This window comes from Vipera berus, assembly GCF_964194415.1.
Source record: "Vipera berus genome assembly, chromosome: 7".
Taxonomy (NCBI): Eukaryota; Metazoa; Chordata; class Lepidosauria; order Squamata; family Viperidae; genus Vipera; species Vipera berus.
The window spans coordinates 76,056,925-76,084,902 of NC_138209.1; the positions used below are offsets into that span (position 1 = coordinate 76,056,925).

The following is a 27,978-nucleotide window of genomic DNA, read 5'->3' on the forward strand; positions in this document are numbered from 1 at the left end:
CTTCAGGTGCTTTGGAGAATAGCTTGACTCCCTCTTCTTTGGGGCAGTCCCTCAAATATTGGAATACTGCTATCGTGTCATCCCTGGTCCTTCTCTTCATTAAACTAGACAAACCAAATTCCAGCAGCCGTTTCTTATATGTTTTAGCCTCCAGTCCCTTGATCATCTTTGCTGCTCTTCTCTGCACTCTTTCCAGACTCTCAACATCTTTTTTACATCGTGGTGACCAAAACTGGATGCCATATTCCAAGTGTGGCCTGACCAAGGCATTATAAAATAGTAATAATAACAACAACAACAATAAAAAAAGTGTTGCAAGGGACCTTAGAGGTCTTCTAGTCCAACCCCCTGCTGAGGTATTAACACGTGATCTTGATTCTATTCCTCTGTTAATTTTCTTTTCCTCCATTTCTTTGTGCTAATGCAGAGTTCCCCAATCTTTTCGCCTTTGCGGACCGGCGAAGTGGGGGGAGGACCGGATGGTTGCATTCCCCTATGCTAATAGATCTTTTCTTCTCACAAAACTAGTAGCACAAATGGGAAGGATCTAATGAGATCACAAAGACACAATGGAAGCATAGCATGCACAAACAAGGGCTTCCTTTGTTCTGTTGAGGAATTTTGACTCGGATCCCTAACTCTGTAATTTCTCAGGTTAAAGAATGTCTTCGTTCTTCCGAAATAAGACGTGAATGGAATAGATAGCTGAGTGGATGGACTAATTCTTCTTCAAAGTTCACTTATATTGCTTGCTCTGGGGTGGCAATAGTTTAAAATAAGTCAATCAGTGATTTTTTTAACACCATTCATTGTTACAGTACTTCCATTATGTTTTAACACATCCAGAATTCAGTGAGACTTAAAATGTTAACTCAGCCTCTTCGCAGTAGACCTGGGATTGAATCATAGAGTTTGGAACAAGCCAACATCTTTCTTTGAATTTTTAGGCACTTTGTTTCAGATTTTCAAGTTCGGATTGCATCCTGGATAAGGGTTTAAAGAGAAACCAGGATCTTTTCTTTGGTGAACAACAGCTACCAAAAAAAAAATACATTTTTCAGCTGGTCATTCTTTTTCTCCTTAAAAACTGGGGGGGGGGGTTTCCCCTTAAAACAAAGCAAAAACAGAACAAATTGTGGGAAAATAAAGGTTACAGTTGCAAGATGGCAACAGCTGTATCCTTCATATATATATTATAAAATAAACAGTGTGATCAAAGCTTTATCTGACGGTGTGTGTTCAGTTCATTCACTTGGAATCCCATTAATCTGCTTCCAGCAATTTTCTCTCCCTCCAGATAAATATGATCGGATTTCTTTATGGGTGTGAACCATAGAATTATCTTAAGACTTTTAGAAAAGGCGTAGTTTTGATATGTGCCATTCACTTCTTGGCAAAAAGCAGCTTGATTTCTGTTTTCATTCTAGTAGCATGTTTTTTAAAACTATTTTCTCCCTAAGTTGCACAAACCTGGGTCCTTGCTTCTATTTTAGGCTGCGTTGACATATTTGTGCCAAAACACTTAAAGAGCACTTTGTTAAACTAAGAGAACGTTGTTAAATGTATTTTCTTGGACTAATGAAGGAAAAGTAAATGTTACCTTTTGATGGCAGCCCTGGTTTCTAAGCTTAAGGAATTTTGAGAGCAATAATTAAGTGAATTTCACAATGCCATTGGAAGGAGCTCCTTCTTCCTTCCTTTCTCATGTGAAAATGGGGATTAAGGAAAATGTATTTACAGAAACATACGGGATAGGTAGAAGCAAGCAAGAGAGTGATCAAGATTGTGGCCTGGATGGTAAACAACCGAATGAAATTCAGTGGTGAGAAAAGTAAGGTTCTGTATTTAGGCAAGAAAAACCAAATGTGCAGGTCCATTATAGGTGGTACCTTGCTCAATAGTAGTAACCCTGAGAGGGATCTTGGAGTCCTAGTGGACAATCACTTAAATATGAGCCAGCAGCTGCTAAAAAAGCCAATACAAGGGCCTAGGTTGCTTCAACAGAGGGAATGGAATCAAGATCACGTGAAGTGTTAATACCACTTTACAAGGCCTTGGTAAGGCCACACTTGGAATCCTGCACCCAGTTTTGGTCACCACAATGTAAAAAAGATATGGAGACTCTAGAAAGAGTGCAGAGAAGAGCAACGAAGGTGATTAGACGACTGGGAACTAAAACATATGAAGAATGGTTGCAGGAACTGGGAATGTTTAGTCTGGGGGGGGGAAAGGACTAGGGGTGACATGATAGCAGTCTTCCAATATCTCAGGGGTTGCCCACAAAGAAGAGGGAGTCAAGCTATTCTCCAAAGCGCCTGAAGGCAGGACAAGAAGCAACGGATGGAAGCTAAGCAAGGAGAGAAATAAGGAGAAACCTCCTGACAGTTAGAACAATTAATCAGTTGCCTCCGGAAGTCGTGGGTGCTCCCATCATTGGAGGTTTTAAAGAAGAGATTGGACAGCCACTAGTCTGAAATAGTATAGGGCAGGGTTAGGCAACCTTGGCTCTTTTATGACTCGTGGACTTCAGCTCCCAGAATTCCTCAGTCGGCCATTTTGATGAAACTGCAGGCTTGGATCCAGACCAGGGGTCTTCAAACTTGGCCCTTTTATGACTTGTGGACTTCAACTCCCAGAATTCCTCAGCCAGCGTGCCTATGCTGGCTCAGGAATTCTGGGAGTTGAAGTCCACGAGTCATAAAAGAGCCAAGGTTGCCTACCCCTGGTTATATACTACTCCAGCTTGAGTAGGGGGTTGGGTTAGAAGACCTCCAAAGTCCCTTCCAACTCTATTTTGATTCAAAGTGACTTATTTATCAAATTTATTAGCTGCCAATCTCGCCAAAAGTGACTGGACGTACGACCGGTCCTCCCTTTTATGACCATTGCAGAGTCCCCACTGTCAAGTAATCAGAGTTTGGGCGCTGTACCATGTTTGTGTGTTTACGGCAGTTGCAAATGCGATCACCATTTGTAACCTCTTATCCGGCTTCCCACAAGCCAGAAGGAAGCCGAGTCCACTTTACGTCCATACAATTCCCTTAACACACGTAAATTCACTAAGTGAATTAACACACACCGTATGATTCACTGAACAATGGTGGCAGGAGTCGTAAAATGGGGCGCAACTCACGTAACAACGGCCTTGCTTAGCAGTGGCTCAATGGTGGTCCTAAGTTGAGGACTCCCTGTAGATACGATACATGTGCAAAGAAATAAAAATAAAATCTCTTTCCTCTCGTCTTGCTTTCACTGGATGTGGTTTTGTCTCTCTCTCTTTCAGCAGAGAAATTGTGGAGAAGAAAAGAGATTTCATTTTTTGCACTCTCCCGGTTATCAGACCTCTGGCTTAGATCTTGTTTGCTTCTTACCTTTATACCTGGCCTGATTTGCATACAAAAACCCTATTTCTTCACTTAGCGCAGGGCGTGAGCAAAATCTTATCAAAACTGTGTCCTGTTTGGACAAGTTGCTTTGCCTTGGCATCGATCCATAGGGTGGAGCAACAGGGAGGAGACGGGAAAAACGACACTGTGCAGGGTTTTGTGGTTGGTTTTGTGTTTGTGTGTGTGTGTGTGTGTGTGTGTTTTTAACACAAGGGACAAGACTGTTTTCTTAAGGAAACAGAAGAGTTCACGCTTCGATTTCTTATTAATGCTATCTGCCGCTAGACGTTTATAAAATGTAGGGCACGGAGCTTCATCTTTGAACTTCACCCACTTATTTAACTTTTAAGAAAGTTGCCAAGTCCTGCAATCTCACCGAGTGGGTTTTTTGGGGGGAGAGGGTTGGAAAACATAGCTCCCGATTGCCCCCCCAAAAAAAGTGGAATTAGAAATTTTTAAAAATCCATTGAGGGAAAATGAGTTTTGGAAAGGCAAAAGGCAGTCTTTTACCTTTTCAGGGGGAAAAAAATCATCAATTCTCAAAGGTTTTCCGGATTAGTCCTTAGAGTTTACTCAGCCAGTTTTTTTCCAGAGGTGGTTTGCCGTCACCTCCTTCGTAAGGCTGCGAGAAAGTGACTGTGCTTCGTGCACGAAGCAGGACTACAACTCACAGTCGCCCAGTTCGTAGCCTGTTGTTTAAGCTCTCCTTTTGTCTGAAAATTGGGCAAGGCTCTGAAACATACCAAGTGATTGGCTTGTGGGTCAGCAAGTATGAATTTGAAAGTATTTTACCCTGTCAGTCCTACGTTTTTTTTTTCTAATCAGGGAGTATTTAGTTTGGGGTTTCAATTATTCTTGCCGGATTCTTCGCCTATTGTGAAAAAAAATAAACATTTGTGAAAATCACGCATAAAAATATTGAAAGCGCTATCCTTCATTTGGTAGGCATTAGGGACACAGTGGCTCAGTGGGTTAGGACGCTGAGCTTGTCGATCAGAAGGTCGGCAGTTTGGCGGGTCAAATCCCGAGTGCCGTGTAACAGAGTGAGCGCCTGTTACTCGTCCCAGCTTCTGCCAACCTAGCAGTTCGAAAGCACGTAAAAATGCAAGTAGAAAAATAGGGACCACTACGGTGGGAAGGTAACAGCGTTCCGTGTGCCTTTGGCGTCTAGTCATGCTGGCCACATGACCACGGAGATGTCCTTGGACAAAACGCTGGCTCTTCGGCTTTGAAACGGAGATGAGCACCGGCCCCTAGAGTCGGAAACGACTAGCACGCATGTGCGGGGGAACCTTTACCTTTACCTTATGGACAAAGTGGGCTTATAAAGCCAGATGAGAAGATATCAGCCAGAATTCGGAAGATCTTTGCCATCGATTCAGTTTTCTATTCACCTTCCTTAGCTTGAATTAATGTAGCAAAGTCACATTGATTCTAGGTCCGCTTGGTGTTTAATCCGCGATTAATCATTCGTGTTATACTTAGGAACGTCTGAACTTGCATTTTTCATCTCAAAAAGACCCAGCTGGAAATGATTCTCTTTAGCTTGTGGGTTGACATCCGGAACGGTTGTTCAAAAATTGGCAATCCAGTTTGTACCAATAGGGTCGGTTTTTAATACATTTCTAGCGCCACCTATGGACGCAAATAGAGTATTTCGTGTTAACAGTTGAAGATAGTTCATATAGTGACCGCTCAAAGTTACACCAGGACTGGAAAAAAAGGGACCTGAGCTTGTTTCTCACACTTAAATGACTGCTCTGCGGTCATGTGATCAAATTTCAGATGCTTGGCAACTGACTCATATTTATGACGGTTGCAGTGTGATCCCCTTCTGCAACCTTCTGACAAGCAAAGTCAGTGTGGGAAGCCAGATTCACCTAATGGCTGTGTTATTAACTTAACAACTAGTGATTCGCTTAAGTGTTGCAGGAAAGGTCGTAAAATGGGGCCAAATTCACTTAGCAACAGAAAGTTTGGGCTCGACTGTGGTCGAAAGAGCCGAGGACTCCCGGTACTGAATAACAGTGTGATATATTGCAAAATATATCTAAGCTAGGGCTCCAGGTTAATTGATGCACCTTTTTACCTTGTAAAATTCCTGCAAACTCTCAAAACCTTCCATCCTTTTCTCTTTACCAGGTTTTCTATGGCTCACGAGTATTCAAAACTTCGTTTTAAAATGTGCGTCCTTATTCCAAATTGTCACATTGCAGTCTTTTAAAGGATCTTGGGTTTAGAATTTGAACAGGTTGTGCATCGTAAACACAGTGAGCACAAGGAAAACTTTTTAGGTTTTGGAAATGCCTTTCATCTGATTTTTTTTTTTCCTTAATGGTTTGTTGATTGCTGCAATCCACAATTGAAATACGCTTTGTTAATGCTAAGCCCCGTGCTTCAATGATGTAAAATAAAAAAATGCAACTGTCCTGCTTTTTCTTCTCCCCTGTTTTTTTTTTAGAAAACCGGGTATTTATCTCAAGAAAAAATGCTAATGTTTGACCCAGTCCCTATCAAACAAGAAGCCATGGAACCCGTTCCGGTGGTCAGTATTTTAAAATGGCATAAATATTAATATTTACTCTCATTACATTGTGATAAGGCTATTTGTAATAACCGTCCACAATTTTGTTCAGTTCTGAAAGATGCAAGATGACAAAATAGGGCACAGGTGGCAAAAGACGCATTCTGGGCCTTTGCAACAAATAAACCGGATTTACATACAAACTTACTGCAGGTATCAAAAAAGTGTTACCTGTTTCCAGACACGGTTGCTTCAGCGGAGGCATAGATTTGAAATGTAGTATTTGGATTGGGAGACACCGACAAATGGGAAACATCTCTGGATGTGGCAAAGAACAGAAGCCAATTTGGTGCAGTGATTAAGGTGCTGCTGGCCTAGAAACAGGAGAGGTGGGAGTTCTAGTCCCGCCTTAGGCATGAAAGCCAGCTGGGTGACTTTGGGCCATTCACCAGGAAACTGGGAGTTCTAGTCCCGCCTTAGGCATGAAAGCCAGCTGGGTGACTTTGGGCCATTCACCAGGAAACTGGGAGTTCTAGTCCCGCCTTAGGCATGAAAGCCAGCTGGGTGACTTTGGGCCATTCACCAGGAAACTGGGAGTTCTAGTCCCGCCTTAGGCATGAAAGCCAGCTGGGTGACTTTGGGCCATTCACCAGGAAACTGGGAGTTCTAGTCCCGCCTTAGGCATGAAAGCCAGCTGGGTGACTTTGGGCCATTCACCAGGAAACTGGGAGTTCTAGTCCCGCCTTAGGCATGAAAGCTAGCTGGGTGATTTTTGGCCAATCTCTCTCTCTCTCTCTCTCTCTCTCTCTCTCTCTCCCTCCCTCCCTCTCTCTTTCTTTCCTCTCCCTCTCTTTTTCTTTCCCTCTGTCTCTCTGTCTGTCTCTGTTTCCTCTCCCTCCCTCCTTCTCTCTCTCTCTCCTCTCTCTCCCTCTGCCTCTCTCTCTCTCCCTCTCCCTCCCTCTCTCTTTCTTTCCTCCCTCTCTTTTTCTTTCCCTCTGTCTCTTTCTGTCTGTCTCTGTTTCCCCTCCCTCCCTCTCTCTCTCTCTTTCCTCTCTCTCTTTCCTCTCTCTCTCTTTCTTCTCCCTCTCTCCCCCTCTCTCTCTTTCTTTCTCTCTCTCTCTCTCTTTCTCTCTCTCTCTCTCTCACACACACACAGAGGGTTGTTATTATGGGGATAATAGGGGGAAGAAGGAGCATTATGTACGTTTGCTGCCTTGAGTTACTAATAAAGTAAGAAAGGCAGGATAAAAATCTAATAAATAAGTGAATAGTTCACTAGAGCGGGAATAAGTGTTGTATCTGCGCAGCGTTGTCCTTTCTGGTGTGGCTTTCAAAAAAACGGTTTCTCTACATTCAATGAACTTGAATTTGACGTCTAGTAGAACTCAAGTCAGAGCATGACCGAAACGAGTCACAAGTAGATCCTATTCTCCAGTACGTTTTTTTGTGGTTTTTTTTCTTCCTCTCTTCTGCCCCCCCGTTTTTCATTCGTTCCTTTCTTCCCTCTTCTCTTCGGCAGTCCTTCAATTCGACTTACATGGACCACATGAAGTCAAACAAGTACGGCGTCATCTACTCTACACCAAATATGATGTCCAATAAGTTCTACCAGATTCCGGATGGACTGTGCAATGGGGTTCAGATGGAGCCAGTTGACCTTACGGTCAATAAACGTAGCTCGCCCCCTTCGGCTGGACATTGTCCTTCCCCTTTAAAATTCCAGACTCTGCCTCGAAGAGCATCCCCTGGATTAAATCTTCCTTCATCCAGCCCTCCCATGAAGAAACTGGGTCCACCGGGAATGCAGCCTTTTACGATGCCCTTAACTATTCCTCCAGTGATGGCAGCTCTTTCACGTCACGGACTCAGGAGTCCTGGAATACTTCCTGTTATTCAGCCCCTCGTCGTCCAGCCTGTCCCTTTTATGTACGCCCCACACCTCCAGCAGCCTATCATGGTGTCCACTGTTCTTTCGGAAGAGTTGGAAAACCCTAGCAGCGTGCCAGGTGAGCATCTGTCTTCCTCTTTTGTTTTGTTTCTTTGCGGACTTGGTGGTTTTTTGTCTTGTTTTAGGAAGTCCGCCTAAAGAATCCGTTCACCTTCTACTTCAAACTATAGCGGCAGTCCTTAGACTTATATACCGCTTCATAGTCCTTTACAGCACGCTCTAAGCAGTTTACAGAATCAGCCTCTTGGGGGGCCCCCCGGACAATCTGGGTCCTCGTTGTACCGACCTCGGAAGGCGGATTCAACCTTGAGCCGCTCAGGATCGAACTGCTGACAGTCGGCAGAATTAGCCTGCCGTGCTGCATTCTAACCACAGCGCCACCAGAGCTCTTGAGAGAGAGAGAGAGAGAGAGAGAGAGAGAGAGGGAGAGAGAGAGAAAAAATATAGACAGAGAGATATTGTAGATAGAAGATAGACGGTCAGAGAGAGAGATAATAGATAGACGATAGCAATAGCACTTAGACTTATATACCGCTTCATAGTGCTTTATCGCCCTCTCTAAGCGGTTTACAAAGTCAGCATATTGCCCCCCCCATAATTTGGGTCCTTCTTTTACTGACCTTGGAAGGAAGGAAGGCTGAGTCCACCTTGAGCTGGTGAGAATCAAACTACTGGCAGTCGGCAGAATCAGCCTGCAATACTGCATTCTAGCCACTGTGCCGCCACAGTTCTATAAACTATCCTTGACCTGATATTGTAAATGGGAGCTTATAAAAAGAGATTCTGAGCCATGAAGAGCATCCATAGGACTGAAGAAAATGGTTCTTCCTAAGTCAGGGGTCTTCGAACTGGGCCCTTTTATGACTTGTGGACTTCAACTCCCAGAATTCCTCAGCCAGGCATGCCTGCCTGGCTGAGGAATTCTGGGAGTTGAAGTCCACAAGTCATAAAAAGGACCAAGCTTTGAAGACCCCTGTCCTAAGTAGTCTTTAGCTAAGCTTTCTCTTGGTTTAAGCTATCCCATTGTCATAGTTGCTGTTGTGATAAATGCAACTTGTGGGCTGACCTTCCATTTCCTGGAGGAATGCAGTCTCTCAAACATATACAGCTAAAGTGTTTCAAATATACTTGCTGAACGTGCTAAATTGTGATGGCTATTACTCTATTAAGCACTGGGTGTTCCTTTAGGAAGCAAAGCAATATAATGGAAGCCACTGTAGATTTGTCTATATAGTGACGGAACAAAGAGCTGGGTTATAAGGTTCATTTATAGAATGGCATTTTTGTTCAAGTTATGTAGATTAATTCAAATGGAAGTCTAGTTCAGGGGTAGGCAACCTTGACTCTTTTATGACCCATGGACTTCAACTCCCAGAATTCCTGAGCCAGCATGGCTCAGCTTGGAAACCTCTCCCTTTCCCCTCAGCGTGGCTGGCTCAGGAATTCTGGGAGTTGAAGTCCACAAGTCTTAAAGCTGCCAAGTTTGAAGATCCCTAATATACAATATATGTATAGACCAGGGGTAGGCCATCTTGGCTCTTTTATGACTCGTGGACTTCAACTCCCAGAATTCCTGAGCCAGCCACACTGAGAGGAAAGGGAGAGGTTTCCAAGCTGAGCCATGCTGGCTCAGGAATTCTGGGAGTTGAAGTCCACAAGTCATACAAGAGCCCAGGTGGCCTACCCCTGGTCTACTTGTATTTGCAGTCTACATTTTTAAGAACGATGCAGCAAGAACGTGGTGACAGACGACTCAAATGCCAGGTTTTCTCTTCATTTACCCTTCACTGACTCTTCTTCCTCCTGATAGTATCTGTCATCGAATCTTACGAAAAGCCAGCACTAAAGAAATCCATTAAGGTGGAACCGGGTGTGGAATCACCAAGGGACGACTACTATCCTGAGCAAGTTTCTCCTCCTCTGATGACCTCATTGTCACCCCACATGCTGCAAGAGTGAGTGGCTTAGAGTTTTCGAATCTCGCCAAGGGAAGATGAAGTGAATTGTGGTTGAAAGCTACATTACTCGGCCTTTGACTGAGCAACAGTGGACTCCTTGCACACTTAGCCTAATTCAGAAATCTCAGGGTTTCCGTCGCTTTCATTTGCATAGGGCTGGGGCCATTCCAATCTTGAGATTTTTTAAAAAAGAGTGCAGAGGAGAGCAGTGAAGATAATTAGGAGACTGGAGGCTAGAACGCATGAAGGTTGCAGGAGTTGGGTATGTCTAGTCTAGTGAAAAGAAGGACTAGGGATGATATGATAGCAGTCTTCCAATATCTCAGGGGTTGCCACAAAGAAGAATGGGGTCAAATTATTCTCCAGAGCACCACAAGGCAGGACAAGAAGCAACGGATGGAAACTAGTCAAGGAGAGAAGCAACCTAGAACTAAGGAGAAATTTCCTGACAGTTAGAACAATTAATCAGTGAAATAAGTTTCCTCCAGAAGTTGTGAGTGCTCCAACACTGGAAGTTTTTAAGAAGAGACTGGACAACCATTTGTCTGAAATGGTATAGGGTTTCCTGCCTGAGCAGGGGGTTGGACTAGATGACCTTCAAGATCCCTTCCTTCTCTTCTCTTCTCTTCTCTTCTCTTCTCTTCTCTTCTCTTCTCTTCTCTTCTCTTCTCTTCTATTCTATTCTATTCTATTCTATTCTATTCTATTCTATTCTATTCTATTCTCTATTTCTATTCTAAAAACAATACAATGCAATTGAAATTTGGGTGTCAATTTCCCTTGACCTTATTCTGATGCAAACGGATACAGATCATAAAATTTCTAATTTAATTGACATTAGCTTTTAAAAAGAGATTGGACAACCATTTGTCTGAAATGGTACAGGGTTTCCTGCTTGAGCAGCGGGTTGGACTAGATGACCTCTAAGGTCCCTTCCAACTCTGCTATTCTGTTAAATCCCAGAGGTAATGTCATTTGATTTGTTCAATTGAGATTACTCCTTACCGTTGGCCAGAATAAAATATAATCTGTTCTATGTCCTAATTTTAGTACCGCGATCAGGTTTTCATCAATATCTAGAACTGTGGTCTGCGTGAACTATACTGTGCATCTCCCCTGAATTATAGTATTCAGGAGGAATGCTACAAATGTCATTTGTGGAAGCCAGAGGCACTGTTTGAGAAAGACAAAGAGTGCATTTCTGTGTAATCATAAATCTTAGCTCTACTTTCAGGAAAGGCCTTGAGGGCCAAAGAGTTTGCACCCTTGTGGTGGCACCAAACCAGAAATTCATAATTGGGGTCTAAAAGAAATAGATGAAGAGTAACATCTGTTGAGTTTTAGTCTGTAGAGCAAAGAAAATGGATAGAATTCATTGCACGTGGGGGTGGGGGGTGGGGTGGGGAATCTGTACCATTAAAAAAACAACACCCTTTGCTAAGAGATTTAGAAACGCGTGTAAACGAATAGAAACGCTGAGGTTTCTGAATTCTGCTGGCCTGGAAAACAAGATAGTGGCTTGAAATATTCAGTCAAACCCTACGGTTCTGAAGAAAAGAAAAAATGAGGAAAAAAAATTAGGAGAAGGGGAGATGACTTGTTGCTTCCAGAGAATAAATGAAACCAAATCTCTATCCGGAAAGTCAGCCAAACTATGACCGCAGAAGTCCATGACATTTGCTAAGCTCGCTTGAATTTTTTCCACATGTATGTAATGTGGTGGAGGCTGCCAGAAGACAAATGGGGTATTGAAGACTGGGGTATAGGCCATTTAAAAAAAAAAGAGAGAGAGAGATTTAATTGAAAAGGTTGTAGTTTTTAACATGTGATTCAACTTAACACAGGAATCACCCTTCAGTTATAGTCCAGCCTGGAAAGAGGCCTCTACCTGTGGAATCTCCAGACACACAAAGGAAGAGACGGATACACCGGTGTGACTACGAAGGCTGCAACAAGGTGTACACTAAGAGCTCTCATTTAAAAGCCCATAGAAGAACGCACACAGGTAAGAAGCAAATGTAATTTTATTTTTATTTTTATTTTTGGTCGGGGCGTTAGAAACCTTAATGAAACGGTAAAACGACAACAGCAACAACCAGCCCCTACTGCTACAGCTAGTCCTTGACTTACTACAGATTGCTGAGGGACCGTTTGAAGTTACAATGGCACTGATAGAAATGACGGGTGACCGTTTTTCACACTTAACGACCGTTGCAGCAATTCCCATGGTCAGGTGATCAAAATTCAGAGGCTTGGCAACTGACTCATATTTATGACGGTCGCAGTGTCCCAGGATCACGTGATCCCCTTTTGCCACAGAAACGTTTGGCCTCAGTTGTGCTCGTAAGTCAAGGGCTACCTGTAAATCCCTATACCAGGGGTAGGCAACCTTGGCTCTCTTATGACTCGTGGACTTCAACTCCCAGAATTCCTGAGCCAGCCATGCTGGCTCAGGGATTCTGGGAGTTGAAGTCCACAAGTCATGAAGGGGCCATAGTTCCCCTCCATGCTGGCTCAGGGATTCTGGGAGTTGAAGTCCACAAGTCATAAAAGAGCCAAGGTTGCCTACCCCTGCCCTATATACCCTTTGCAAATAGGTTTCACTGGGTTTAGTGCTTTATTCCCTCAGAAGTAGATACAGCACTAGATTCAAGAGACTGATATTTATTTTCTTCTTGGTATATTTTGCCTCTCTGTCTGGTAGCTAAGTTTTATTTTGTTGGCCTTCTAACTGTGACTCAGTGGAATATTCAACAACACACACCCTACTATATTGGCAGTCAACGCCTTCCCCGAAACACTGAATTGTATTTAAAAGTGTCTGGTGGTCTTTTTAAAAAGCAAATAAAAGCTTCTTGGGGAGAGAAATATGAATATTTTTCTTCTTTCCATCTTTCCAGGGTTTTTTCCATTTAATGGCAGCGTCGTTGGAAGCAACTTGAAATGTTGCCGTGACGTTTCTCAGATTAAGAAACATTGGCTATTGGGATTTAAATAATAATGGGCTATAATCCCTGGCCCAAGTTCTCTTTAACACCACTGGCTATACAGATAGCCCTTGATTTACAACCACGACTGAGCCCACAATTTGTGTTGCTAAGTGAGACATTTGTTAAGGGAATGCAACCTTTCTTTTCACATTAAGTGAATCATTGAAGTTGTTAGTAACACAGTTGTTAAGTGAATCTGGCTTGTCAGAAAATCGAAACAGCTGATCACATGACCCCGGGAGTCTGCAACCGTCATAAATATGAGCCAGCTGCCAAGAGTCCCAATTTTTATCATGTGACCATCGGGATTTCTGCAACAGTCGTAAGTGTGAAAAACGGTCATAAGTCACTTTTTTGAGTGCCGTTGTAACTTTGAATGGTCACTAAACGGACTATTGTAAGATAAGGACTGCCTGCATTTTTTGATACGAAACCTTTAGTCACATTGCAAAGGTCATAATGTATTCATTTATCAAATTCATAAGTAATAAACATGATATTACAAAAGATTTGAGGTCCCCCGTTAAAAAAAATAGACTATGATGTAATTGATTGGTGTATAAAAATTCTACACAAAATCCTACCAGAGATATAAAGGTAAAGGTAAAGGTTCCCCCGCACATGCGTGCTAGTCGTTTCCGACTCTAGGGGCCAGTGCTCATCTCCGTTTCAAAGCCGAAGACCCAGGCGCTTGTCCGAGGACGTCTCCGTGGTCATGTGGCCGGCATGACTAGACGCCAAAGGCGCACGGAATGCTGTTACCTTCCCACCGGAGTGGTCCCTATTTTTCTACTTGCATTTTTTACGTGCTTTCGAACTGCTAGGTTGGCAGAAGCTGGGATGAGTAACAGGCGCTCACTCTGTTACGCGGCACTCGGGATTTGATCCGCCAAACTGCCGACCATCTGATCGACAAGCTCAGCATCCTAACCCACCGAGCCACCGCGTCCCTTACCAGAGATATAGTTTCAGTCAAGTACAGTAGCCTGTTCATATCTGAACTCTGATAGATTCATCAATCAATAATGATCATCCCTCTCGTAGAAATTATGTGAAATTATTTGGCGTCAGACAACCAAGATGAGTTTAGAATTTGGACAGAATTTAGAATGTAGACAAGGGGAGAGTGCTGATTAAAGAAACAGAATGAAAATGAAGCGTGTAAACCGAAGCACGGTGAAGGAATGCCCCATCTGAAGTTCTTCCAAGCAATATTCATTCATAACATGAAGAACTGGAAACAGTGGCGTAGCGTGGGGGGTGCAGGGGGGGCGGGCCGCACCGGGCGCAACATCTGGGGGGGGCGCGCTCGCACTGAGCTGCTCAGGGAGCCCCAAGGGCTGCACAGAGTCGGCTTGGCTCCGCTCTCGAGCTGCTCTTTCTTGCAAAGCGAAACGAGTCCGGCAGGTGAGATGGGCGGCCACATAAACTGAATAAAATAAATAGAAGCGCCCAACTCTCCGCCCAGGCTCAGGCCAACCGCAAGTGCCCCGCAGGCGCCCCGGCAGGCTTGGCCGAGCGAAGACGGACCCGCCGGCCGGCTGGCCTAGCTTCGTGCGCATGCGTGGCTTTATTTAGCGGGGCTCACGTGCGAGCTTGAATGCAGCGGCTCTTGCAGGTCGGAGCCCCGCCCAGCCGCCCTCGAGAGGGACCCGGAAGCATCCCGCATGCGCGCGACTCTTCTTGGAAAGTCTACGCCGCTGCGGGGCGCGTCTTTTCGGCGGTGCCATGACGTCACCGGGTTAGGGGGCGCAAATTGCCCCGGGTGCTGACAACCCACGCTACGCCACTGACTGGAAAAGTCTCAGTGGGTGCAAATTGAGTGAGCATCGAACTTAAGGACCGATCTGAGTTAACACCCTTTTCTTTCCACATTGAAAAATGAATACCTCCTGTATCAAGACAGCATTTAAAATTACAGAGTCAGCTTGAATTGGGGCAAATTACAAATATTATAAGTAGATAAGTGTTTGAATTAGGTGAAATCGCTCTTGGGCTCCTAATCTTTGTCCCCTTCTCCATTCGTCCATTGAAACATTTCTTTGTAAATACAGGCAGCCCTCCACTTACACCACTTCATTTACTGACCGTTTCAAGTTACAACGGCACTGAAAAAAGTGACTTAACGACCATTTTTCACACGGCTGTTGTAGTGTGTTTCTCCCCCCCATTGTCACATGATCAAAATTTAAGACGCTCGGGGACTGACTCGCATTTCTGACCGTTGCAGTGTCAAGGTTGTAAAATGAGGCAAAATTCACTTTAAAAAAAATGTCTCGCTTAGCAACAAAAAATGGGGGCTCCATTGCGAACGTAACTCAAGGCCTTACTGGTATAGCGAAACTTCCACAGAAGCGTATGTACATTACTGTTTATAAGATTCCCCAAATTGGGGAAGAAATCAAGTTAAGCTCATTATTATTTAAAACTCTTTACACTTAAAGCACCATTAATTGTCTCAAAATCTGCTGAATCAATCCGGAGCTGAATTTGAGGAAACTTTTTGCAGTACAGAGGCGTTTCAAAAAATAAAAAAAATTTGCTTCAGCAAGTTCATCCGGACTTGACTCTACAAATTATCCACAGCTAGCAAGGTCACTTTTTGTGGCAGATTTTGAATGTAGAAGGACCTATTTTAAAATCAAAACATCTCTTGGAAAAATAGATGTAAGGGAAGAAGTGGCAGAAGTTGGGGGCGGAGTTAAAAGAGTTATAAGCCTAGAATCCCTGTGTAGTCACAAGCAAAATAAATCATTGAATGCCATTGCCCCTTAGCTGGTGTTAACCAAGCTGAGGAGATTTTTGTGCACGGGCTGCTTAGCAATATGTCAGTTTAACTGGACCTTCACGTGTGTATTTCACGCCTGACATTAGGCGTGTTCAGTGCAATTACAGGTGGTGAAGAAACATTGCTGCTCTTGTAAGTTTTTTTTATGTATCGTTGAAATAATTTCCTAAAAAAAAGTATTCTCTTTTTAAAAAAAATAAAAATTCACAGGTGAAAAGCCTTACAAATGCACTTGGGAAGGTTGCACATGGAAGTTCGCTCGATCGGATGAACTGACACGGCACTTCCGAAAACATACCGGAGTCAAACCCTTCCAATGTCCGGACTGTGATCGCAGTTTCTCTCGTTCGGACCATCTTGCGCTCCATCGGAAACGCCACATGCTAGTTTGAACCTCTTTCACTTCCGCTGCTTTTCGTTTTTTTCCCCTTCTCTTTTTCTTTTTTCTTTTTTCTCTTTTTTTTGACCTGAGCTTTTTAATTCAGATTCAGCTGGACTGGATCTTTGGATTTTATCTCCTCGCAAGCTTTCTGATGGTCAGTTTTTAAAAAAAAAAACATGTTTGCTTGGCCCTTCTTGATTCTTGCCGTCAGCCAGACCGAAAGAATGTGAACATAGTTTTTTGTTTCCCAGGAATGCTAAGCATGTTCCTAATTTGCCAGCAAATAGATTCTATTTTCCTTCGGACTAAGAAATCTTATAATCACGCTGATTAGTTTTGCCATTTAATCAGCATATATATATATATATATATATATATATATATATATATATATATATATATATATATATATATATATATATATATATATATATATATATATATATATATATATATATATATATATATATATATATATATATATATATATATATATATATATATATATATATATATATACAGTATATGATACAGTTACTGTTTTTCAAAATCCAGTTTGCTAATCCTTGCCAGATTTATGCCCAGCAATGCAATGAATGGATCTTTTTTTTTTGTTGAATACAGTTGGTTAGAGAAGCATGTTCCAGAAGACGCTTCTTGTTCTTTTTTTTTGGGGGGGGGAAGTGGGGGATGCAGAAAATGAAATCCTCAACCCTGGGAATGAATGAAAAAATAAATATTCTCCACTTATCACCAGAAAGTGGACGTCCACGCAGATGTCGTACATCCTGATCAACGTTGCCTTTTTTTAATGTGTCTGTGGGGTTGTGTAAGTTGTTCTTCTGTTTTGCCTGGGATCGAGTGTCTTGGTAGATTCACTAAGCAAACGCTTCTGACTGGGATGCAGTGATCTGGGTTTTGTTTTTGTTTTTTGTCATGCAACTGTATGAATGGGACACACAATGTACCGGTGTGACATTCATTGATAAAATTGATCAAAATCTACCTCGCTGGGGGAGTGCGGCAGGCATAGAAATTTCCCCCACTCCTTCGGCATCTCCTGCCCTCAACAAACCTCTCCACCTGCCTTAGCTGAGAAAAGCCACAATTCCAGCCAAATAAATTCAGCTCTTCCTTGTTAGAAATGAATTTCCATCCGAGACCCTTCCGCATTCGCACGATACTGAAGAAAAAGATTTCTTTTAATTGAAGCGCTTCCAGAGATGGTCACAGATGGCCACAGATCAAGAAGGTAACACTTTTAAAGACCCCGTCCAAACATTTTTTGCCGGCTTTATATGAAAACGTCCGCAGACAAGCTCTGACCAAGTGTTTTTGCAATACTTTCTCAGTATCGATAATTTCTCCCCCCCCCTCAAAAAAAGAAAAAGAAAATAATAATAACAATTGAAAGATTGGATACGTTTCATGCTCCACATCTTCCATAGCTTCAAAGATGGAAATTTTATTTTTTTATATTAAGGAAGCGAGACTCCTTGTAATCCACCAGCGTTTTGTCCTTTTGCAGCTTCTTCTCCTATGTAGAAGAAAAAAAAGAAGAAGAAAGACAAAGAAAGGTTAAAATAATGGAAGCCAACGATGGCAACAAAAACCCAGAGGAACGAAGCAGGAGGGGAAGGGATTGCAAAATATAAACTAAACACTTTATAAAGTAAAAATCACATACATTTCGAGTAAATAATTGCTCAGGGGCAAGTTGACGTACTCAAAATTGCTTGTTGTATTGTTCCATAAATTGTATTTAGCTTCAGTTGTTCTGGTATAAACTTTTCTAGCACTTTTTCATCATCCTCTTACTTTTTAAAAAGTTGTATTACCTAACTCTCATTAAACCAGTGTAATTTAGAACCCTTTTGACTGGACCACGTCCATTGTTTCCGGTGCAAAGGTTTTCACGCCTTAGTCAAGTCTTGTTCAGTTCCTCCCAAAAATGCTATTTAAATTCCAGATTAGCTGGCCTTCTTCCCCCATCTCCATATTTTTGGATATTTCTGAAATAAGATTCTCACAAATATGAGACGGTTGCCCAGCTTCCGGATTTTGATCAGGGAGATGCTACCACAGTTCAAAAAATAAAAATGGATCATGAGTCAATTCAGCGTCGTCGTAACTTTGAACAGTCAGTAAATGAATAGTTGTACGTTGTGGTCTGCTCGTGTGTGTTTCAAATTGTCCTTGGCCCCAAGACGAAGGAACCCTTGTCCATTTCAGTGAAGGAGGCAAAAAAGGAAGTGATTTTTATGAAAGCTAAATGGCGTAGGTAGTCCTCGTCTTACAGGGGTTCATTTAATGACTGTTTGAACTTACGACGACACTGGAAGAACTGATTGATGAGCACGTTTTCCTCTTAAGACCGTCGCGGCATCCCCGCGGTCATGTGATCAAAATTTCAGGCGCTTGGCGACTGGTTCATATTTGTGACGATTGCGGCGTCCCCTTTTGTGACCCTTCTGACGAGCAGAGTCAAGGGTTCACTTAACAACCGTGTTACTAATTAAGGAACCGCAGTGATTCGCTTGACAACTGTACCGAGAAAAGTCATAAAATGGGGCCAAATTCACTTCACAACTTTTTCCCTTAACAACCTAGATTTTGGGCTCCGTTGCGGCCTTAAGTCGAGGACTCAGCTGTATCGAGTCTGCCACGTCACCGATGTCGGTAACGCCTCTCCCAGCATTTTCAAGGTGTCGGAGAAACGCCAGATGGAAACAAGCTTATCTCTGTGCGTTCGAAACAGGGTTGTCCTGAATTCAAAATGTGCACAAAATTGAAGAACAGCCGTCATTTGGAAGAAGGGAGAACGAAGACGAACGTTTAGTGACCAGCTCACTTGAGATTGGATATGCAGGTAACCCTCGACTTTACGACCACAACTTGAGCTCAAAATTTCTGTTGCTAAGCCAGACAAGTGTGAAACGACTTTTGCCCCATTTTGCGACCCTTCCTTGCCACACCTTGTTAAGTGAATCAGTGCAGCCTTTGAGTTAGTAACACGGTTGTTAAGTGAATTTGGCTTCCCCGTGAACTTGGCTTGTCACTAAAAGAGGATTTTGTGACACGCACACACCCCCGGGGATACTGCAACCATCCCAAATATGGATCAGATGCCAAGCATCTGAATTTTGATTAGTGACCAGGGGAACGCTTCAGTGGTCGTAAGTGTGAAAAATTGCCAGAATTCGCCGCTTTCAGTCGGGTCACTAAATGAATTGTTACAATCTGAGGACTCTCTGAAGCCTGTTCCCAATTCGATGTCAAACCTTAAGATAGCCGTGCTCTGCATGTACATTGGGAGTAGTTCTTTGAATACGGCGCATTTATGCTGCTTTTTGAATATCGGCTTATACCAGGAGGAATTGTACGGTTATTGGAATATAAATTAAGACTTATCTGCATTGCAAAAATCCAGACGATCGCTAATTGATAATAAGCCAACAACGGAGGAATCATGAACTCTGCAATCTAGAAACCGTAGCTGTAATGGAACAAAAATCTCTTGCGTTTTTCTGCTGTATTGTCAAACCAAATGGATCATTAGACTTTTAATACTTGTCCGGTCCTGGTGCGAGAAGAGGAGCGGGGGGGGGGAAGCAAGAAAATTAATTTGCTTTTTAAGTGTCAGGAACTCGACGCTGGGACATTAAAGTGGAGAGAATCGCAACTACCAGCTGATCCTTTGCGTCCCCTCTAAAAATAATCGAGATTTTTTAAAATAAAAAACTAGAAGGCGGTGACAGCCGTGCATTGAAAGCACACACCCATCGAGAGCTGAAATGAACGTGATTTACCAAGTGGTGCCTTTGCATAAAATAGACAAATATTTTTCAAGCTCCTTGGGTAAATGTTATCACCAACATTTTGTTAAAAAACAACAACAACAACGTGCAGTGCCGTAACCCTTGGTTTTGCGTAAACTTATTTCCTACGAAGCGTTTTGGATTTATTTTTTTTCCCCCACCCGACTTCAATGGGGGTTGACACCATCAGATAATTTACCATAAAATGCAATGGAAGGAGGAAAAAACTTCCCCTAATTCTAATTTGCTAATAAAAGCTTCAGAATCTCTTCATCTGCTTCCCTGTTTTAGATGTGTCGGGAGTTTTTATTTTATTTTCCTTAATTCTGAGCAAAAAAAAAGGGAGGGGAGAAAGGATACAGTTTAGCTGCCATGCAAATCTGTATAACTGGCTAATTAATTTGAGGCCAACGCTATGAAAAGTTTCTTTGTATTGATGCGGACGAATATGTGGCAGAATGAAAGGGGAAAAAAAACCACAGCAGATTTTATACCCTTTGCAGTTTGGTCAAGACATATCGTCCTCAACATACGACGACAACTGACCCCAAAATTTACGTTGCTAAGTGAGACAGTTACTGAGTTTGGCCCCTGTTTGACGGCGCTTCTTGAAACAGTTGTTGTTAAGTGAAAGTGGATGATTCCCCCTTTTCTCGGCCACTAAAGACGAGCGTTCTTTTTACACAGGTTGTCCTTGACTTACGACCGCAACTGAGCGCAAAATTTATGTGGCTAAGCAAAGCCAGCTATTGAGTTTCTCCCCTTTTTTCGACCTTTCTCGCCACGGTCGTTAAGCGAAAAGCTGCAATTCAGTCAGTAACACGGTCGTTAAGGGAATCTGGCTTCCCCCCGTTGACTTTGCTTCTCTGAAGGTCGCAAAAGGGCGTCGCGTGACACCACACACACACCCCGGAGACACTGCGAGCGTCGTAAATACGAGTCGGTTGTGCCAAGGGTCTGAATTTTGATCAACTTTGCTGCAACAAAGTGTGAAAAGTGGTCACTTTTTTCAGTGCTGTTGTAACTTTGAGTGGTCACTAAACAAATGGATGTAAGTCAAGAGCGACCTTTAGAAGTGAACCCCATACTCTGGAATCTGTAGACCTAAATCCACGTCTAAGAAAGATCTTCTTTCACTAAATTCTTTAAATAACCCAGTTAGCGACGGTTCCCACAAAAGCTTGTAGGGATGTAGAAAGGCAAGCTGCTACCGACAGATTGCTGTGGTCCTCAAGATCTTGACTACCAATGAGATTTGGACCCAGAATAACAGAGTTGGAAGGAGGTCTTCTAGTCCAACCCCTTGGTCAGGCAGGAAACCCTCTACCATTTCAGACAAATGGATGTCCAGTCTCTTCTTGAAGACTTCCAGGGTTGGAGCGTTCACAGATTCTGGAGTCAGGTTGTTCCACTGGTTAATTGTTCTCACCGTCAGGAAGTTTCTCCTTAGTTCCACGTTGCTTCTCTCCTTGACTAGTTTCCATCCGTTGCTTCTTGTCCTGCCTTCAGGGGCTTTGGAGAATAGCTTGACTCCCTCTTCTTTGGGGCAGCCCCTGAGATACTGCTATCCTGTCATCCATGATCCATCCCTGGTCCTACTAAGTCCATCTAAGCTCTGAGTAGGACCTAGCCAGCGCCTAGATCAGAGCCAAAGACCAGAATGGACAAAAACGTTCTAGAAAATAAGGAATTGGAAATTGCTTTGCAAAATTTATGTCCTTTTCGTTCTGGCAGGAGCGTCATAAATAGGGGTCAGTTGCCAAGCATCTGGATTTTGATCACGTGACCATGGAGAGACTGTGACGGTCGTTAAGTGTGAAAAATGGCGATAGCTCACTTCTTTTTCCCCAGCGCCGTTGTAACTTGGAACGGCCACGAAATGATCTGTTTTAAGTCGAGGGCTATCTGTACCAAAGAAATTGGGAAAACATCCATTTCTCAGGCCCCTCGTCCACTAGTAGAATTGCACTCTATAGGATACATCTTTTAGGGTGCCTTTTTTTTAGTCGCGTCTGATGAAGCGTGATGAAAAAGGGTTTTTTCCCCAGTTTGGGGCTGTTGAGGTTTCCAAAATTTTGTCTTCCGTTAGGGCTGTTGTTCTGTTAAAACACACGCGCATATAACACTTTCATGATAGAACCGTGTTTGTATTTTTTGACTTCTGGCTTAGCAAAGTATATCTTTTCCAATAAAACTGCGGAAAAAGTATTTTAAAGGGCTATAATAATTCCCATTACGTTTTGCAAATATTAGCACTTTCTTAACTATTTATATATTTTGAAAATGTTACACAGACAAAATAATCGTCTCGCTTAAGCGTCTTTTCAAATCCTCGCCTGCAGATGTAGCTGGAACATTACATTTATTCTACTTCTCATCTAAAAACTATGCAGAATTTTTTAAAATAAAATAAAATGTAATATATTTTATAAGCTAATAATAATTGGGCAAATAAAGGTTTTTAGCATGTCTTCCTATTGTTTGCGGATACTGAAAATTTTGGTAATCTTTCTTTGCTAAAGATGTGAATGTTTCAATGTTCCTTTGCTGTTCCTACTTTTTTGGTAATCCGATGGGGGAATTCAGTAATGACATTTTGTCATGTCAAACTGTGAATATAAATTTGTACTGTACAGTCCTCATATGTCATATATAGTATGGAAAAATGTATAAAATACTTGTTAATGAAACAAGACGCATAGTAAATGTCAGTGTGTAAATAATACTCCCGGCAAAGTTGCATTCTTTTTTAAAAAAAAAAGAAAATAAAATGAAAGTAATTGGGGGGGAAAAAAGAAGTACAGAAGGGATATTTAGAGCAGATCCATTAAATTTAGGAACAGAATAATTACAGATAGTCCTCGACTTACGACGATAATTGAGGCCAAAATTTATGTTGTTAAGGGAGACATTTGTTAAGTGAGTTTTCCTCCATCTTACAACCTTGATCGCACGGTGGTTAAGTGAATCTGGCTCCCCGCATTGACTTTGCTTGTCAGAAGGTCGCAAAAGGAGAATCACACAATCTCAGGCCCCGGCAACGGTCACAAGTATGAAGCAGTTGCCAAGCATTCTCAATTTTGATCACATGATCCTGGGGAATGCGGCAAAGGTTGTAACTCTGAAAAAGGGTCAAAGCCACTTTTTCCCAGTGCCGTTGTCACTTTGAACGGTCACTTAACGAATCGTTGTAAGTTGAGGACTGCTTCCATTTATGATTAGTATTCCATTGGTTTAAATGGACCTGGTGGGCATGTGATTATTTTTCAAATGTCCTTAGGATTCCGACTACGTCATCCTAAACATTGTTGCTGCTGTCGTTGCGTCGGAAATATGACTTCAGAGTTGGCGCCAACGAGCCACCTTGTTCCGCGCGTTCTTTTTGTTCCGTGATGTTACCGACACACCTAACACCAAAGGAGGGTTTATTCAGAGGCACCGCTTCAAGCGGAAATTCATGCACGTTCATTGTTGGTTAGGCAAAAGTTAGGTATCTAAAGAATCGCCTCTACCCTTTCATCCTTGCTCTCCCTGGCACAACCAATCATAGATGAAGGCCTAGTTTTATATAAAGTTAAAATGGGCCACCGTTATTCTTTTCTGTCATGATTTCAATAGTTAAACATGTCAGTATGGATTCCATCAAGTACCGCTAGAAAAGAATATTTGTAGCTCAGGGTTGAACTAAGGGGGGTCCTTGGTGCTCTCTGAGCTTGGTAATCTTTTTTTGCAGACATTTCTGTTATGTTCGGATTGACGCGCACACACAGCGAGGTTGGTAACAGTAGTCTTTATTCAATACACGTGCAGTCAACTGGGGATCCCCATCCGGGTGGCCAATATATACGTCCAGCAGCCGCTTGACGCTAGCCAACCCCCGGCCGGGAATCTCCCGCCAAGGAAACAACACCCAACCCCAGCTTGTGGATTTCCCGCCGGTGGAAAACCACTCCCCTGCTAGTCTACCAACACAACAATTTCATTACCCAACTAGGTAACGTCATCAGTGCTAGAAGAGAGCGGGGTTTGCGGAGAGGAGGCAGGGGCGTATGGGACCTTTGCTGCTTTCTGAGCTTGGTAGTTTTCTTGCAAATGTTTTGTCACCCAGCTAGGTAAAAGAGCAAAATCATTCGCTTCTAGCACTGATTACGTTACCTAGCTGGGTAATGAAACGTCCACAAGGAAACGACCAAACTCAGAGGGCACCCAGGACTTCACGTTCCATCTTCAAAACGTACACCAGTTGGTCATTCCACTCTACAACAATTAAGCCAACACCACCGCAAAAATCGGGTGCTACGACTCTTAGAAAAAATGAGGAAGCTAGTAATTAGTTCCTAATTAGTGGAACAAGAGTTCCCTGGCCGGTTTAACGGAAGGGGAAACAGCCACTCGAGTTTCTAGTCCGACGCTTAAACGCCTTCATGTTGCATCCCGTGAAAATCTACCCTACCTCTTAAGCGCAAGTGGCGAAAAGTTTCTCAAGACTTCCCAACTATCTTTTGACCCGGTTCTGCTCAGTCCACCAGATTACTCTACTTGCAGTACAAGACAGACAGGGTAGGACAAGCCTGGCTGGCCATTGGCGCACCGTGTTGCTAACTTTCTTCACGTGGCCCAACTAATTGGGACACCTAATTAGCCAAATCCGGCAATGTCATTATCTCTGCTCATCATCCGGCAGAAGAATCTTGCAAAGCCGCGTGAAGAAGGCGTCCTTTTGTGATTTGGTAAATGCAGTTGTGACTTGCAGGAGGTAACTGCTCCACGAAGCACCCCCGCACACCTGTTTGTGTTGCCGTGTGGGGAGACTGAAGCGACTTCCGCCTTCACACACGAGTGTTCCCTGTTCCTGGAATTACAGGTTGTCCTCGACTTAAGAACAGTTTGCTTAGGGACCGCTCAGAAGTTACAACAGCCCTGAAAAAAGCGACTTACAGCCGTTTTTCACATGACCGTTGCAGCGTCCCCATGGTCATGCGATGTACATTCAGACGCCGCACAACGGGCTCGTATTTATGACGGTTGCGGTGTCCTGGAGTCACGTGATTCCCCTTTTGTGACCGTCTGATGAGAAGCATCAATGGGGAAGTCAAATTCACTTCACACCTAACTAATGTTCTCACTTAGCAACAAAAAACTTGGGCTCAGTTGTGATCATAACCTGAGGACTACCTGTATATCAGTAAACCTGTCTGCTGACTCGAGGACAAGAAGCCCAGCGGGAAAGGAGAGCAGTAAATAGTGGTGTCATAATTTATGTATTGTGTTGACCCTACGTATTGCCCGTGTTTGTCGAACTTGTGAATCTGCCTCCAGACAGAACTCAGGAATAGAGCTGTACAATAACTCAAGACTTGTGGGAGAAGAGCGGGTAGATAAAAGAGAATATCTGCAGCTCAGGGCTGGAAGGAGGGGTCCTGGAGCGTGGCCGTTTTCTTTTCATTACCAAACTAGGTAACATTATCAGTGCTAGAAGGGAACGAGGTTTGCAGAGTGGAGGAAGAAGGGGAATGTGGGGGTCCACTGATGCTCCCTTCAGCTTGGTTGCTTTCTTGCAGACATTTCATTACCCAACTAGGTAACATCATCAGTGCTAGAAGGGAGGGAGGGAGGAGGAGGAGGAGGAAGAAGAAGAAGAAGAAGAAGAAGAAGAAGAAGAAGAAGAAGAAGAAGAAGAAGAAGAAGAAGAAGAAGAAGAAGAAGGGGGAGGGGGAGGGGGAAGTGGCAGAGGAGGAGGAGGAGAAGAAGAAGAAGAGGAGGAGAAGGAGAAGAAGAAGAAGGGGAGGAGGAGGAGGAGGAGGAGGAGAGGAGGAGGAGGTGGCAGAGGAGGAGGAGGAGGAAGAGAAGAAGAAGGGAGGGGGAGGAGGAGGAGGAGAAGAAGAGGAGGAGGAGGAGGGGGCAGAGGAGGAGGAGGAAGAGAAGAAGCGGAGCAGGGGGAGGGAGAGGAGGAGGAAGAGAAGAAGAAGAGGAGGAGGGGGGAAAGGGAGGAGGAGGTGGCAGAGGAGGAGGAGGAGGAAGAGAAGAAGAAGAAGAAGGGAGGGGGAGGAGGAGGAGGAGGTGGCAGAAGAGGAGGAGGAGGAGGAGGAATAGAAGAATAGAAGAAGAAGGGAGGAGGAGGAGGAGAAGGAGGAGGAGGAGGAGGAGGTGGCAGAGGAGGAGGAGGAGGAGAAGCGGAGCAGGGGGAGGGGGAGGAGGAGGAGGAGAAGAAGAAGAGGAGGAGGAGGGGGAAAGGGAGGAGGAGGTGGCAGAGGAGGAGGAAGAGAAGAAGAAGAAGAGGGGAGGGGGAGGTGGCAGAAGAGGAGGAGGAGGAGAAGGAGGAGGATGACGACAACTGTGGGGTCTTTGGTGCTCTCTCAGCTGAGCTGTTTTCTTGCAGACGTTTCATGACCAACTCTGGTAACATCATCACTGCTGCTGCTGTTACCTGGTTTGGGTAATGAAACATCTCTAAGGAAACAAGCTCAAAGAACACCAAGGACCCCTCAAGTGCAAGCAGAGCTGGTGGAATGAAATGCACCATCAGCTTAGAGTCCTTGCGTTGTCGTGAAATTTAAATCTAGCCTCCTTGAATTCCACGGAGCTTTACCTCACACTAATTGAGTGCTGACCATTAATTCAGGGGTTCCCTAACCCCCAGTCCGTGGACCAGTATTAGGCCGCAACATGCCAGCAACCGGTCCGCACCAACAAGCAAAGCCCCATCCGCGGGATGCAGGCAGCACACAAAACTATGCACTCATTGGTCTGTGGAAAAACCTTTCTCCATGGAACCGGTCCCTGGTCCCCAAAAGGTTCACTGCATTAGTTAACTAGATTCTTGTCTATAGGCTAGGCCAGGGGTAGGCAACCTCGGCTCTTTTATGACTCATGGACTCCAACTCCCAGAATTCCTGAGTCAGCATAGCTGACTCAGGAATTCTGGGGGTTGAAGTCCATGAGTCATAAAAGAGCCGAGGTTGCCTGCCCCTGGGCTAGGCCAATAAATCTTTCTGGACTACAACTCAATCTGTGATCTTAAGCCTTTGACATAACTACTGTATGGCCCAAGGAGGTTAGCTAGTCTTCAAATGAAGGATCGTATCTGATGCTGTCAGAAGAATGGACCCGGTATTGCTTATTTTTTCCTGCAACGAAGACCATTTTATAGCCACAGCTTTTCGTCATAAAAAATGTCCCATATGAGTAAATGCGATGTGTTTTTTCTTATTCCTTCCAGTAATAATAGGCAACATGAACCTTGCCTTTTCTAGGAATCTAACACCACTAGATGTCACTAATGTTCCATGACGATTTTACATATTACTGTATTAGAATAGAATAGAATAGAATAGAATAGAATAGAATAGAATAGAATAGAATAGAATAGAATAGAATAGAATAGTGAAATGAACAATAGAATAGAATAGAATAGAATAGAATAGAATAGAATAGAATAGAATAGAATAGAATAGAATAGAATAGTGAAATGAACAATAGAATAGAATAGAATAGTGAAATGAATAGAATAGAGTAGAATAGAATAATGAAATGAAAAATAGAATAGAATAATGAATAGAATAGAATAGAATAGAATAATGAAATGAAGAATAGAATAAAGAATAGAATAGAATAGAATAGAATAGAATAGAATAGAATAGAATAGAATAGAATAGAATAGAATAGAATAGAATAGAATAGAATAGAATAGAATAGAATAGAATAGAACCTTGTAGGTCATCTAGTCCAACCCCCCACCCAAGCTGAAGACCCTACACCATTTCTGAAAGATGGCAGTCCACTCTCTTCCTGAAAACTTCCAGCGATGAAACTCCCACAACCTCTGAAGGCAATTTCTGTTCCATTGGTGGATTGTTCTCATTGGTACAAAAACTCTCCTTATTTCCAAGTTGCTTCTCTCCTTGATTAGTTTCTATCTGTTGTTTCTTGTCCTGCCATCAGGTGCTTTGGAAAAGAGGTTGACCCCCTCCTCTCTGTGACAGGCCCTCAAATACTGGAAGGCTGCTACCATGTCTCCCCTGGTCCTTCTCTTCATTAAACTAGACATGCCCAATTCTAGCAACCGTTCTTCACAATGTCCCCTCATCATCTCGGTTGCTCTTCTCTGCACCCTTTCTAGAGTCTCAACATCTTTTTTATAGTGTGGAGACCAAAACTGGTTGCGGTACTCTAGGAGTGGTCTTA

General features: G+C 43.3%; 1 protein-coding gene across 1 annotated transcript; it reads left to right on the forward strand.

Moving 5' to 3' along the window:
- The first annotated feature begins 5,852 nt into the window (after window positions 1–5,852).
- On the forward strand, window positions 5,853–16,346 carry KLF3 (KLF transcription factor 3). Its single transcript, XM_081332162.1, has 5 exons — window positions 5,853–5,931; window positions 7,430–7,916; window positions 9,669–9,813; window positions 11,661–11,821; window positions 15,805–16,346. Exons 1-5 carry the CDS (start codon window positions 5,875–5,877, stop codon window positions 15,984–15,986), a joined length of 1,032 nt encoding a protein of 343 aa, XP_081188288.1. The 5' UTR covers window positions 5,853–5,874; the 3' UTR covers window positions 15,987–16,346.
- Window positions 16,347–27,978: the final 11,632 nt, after the last annotated feature.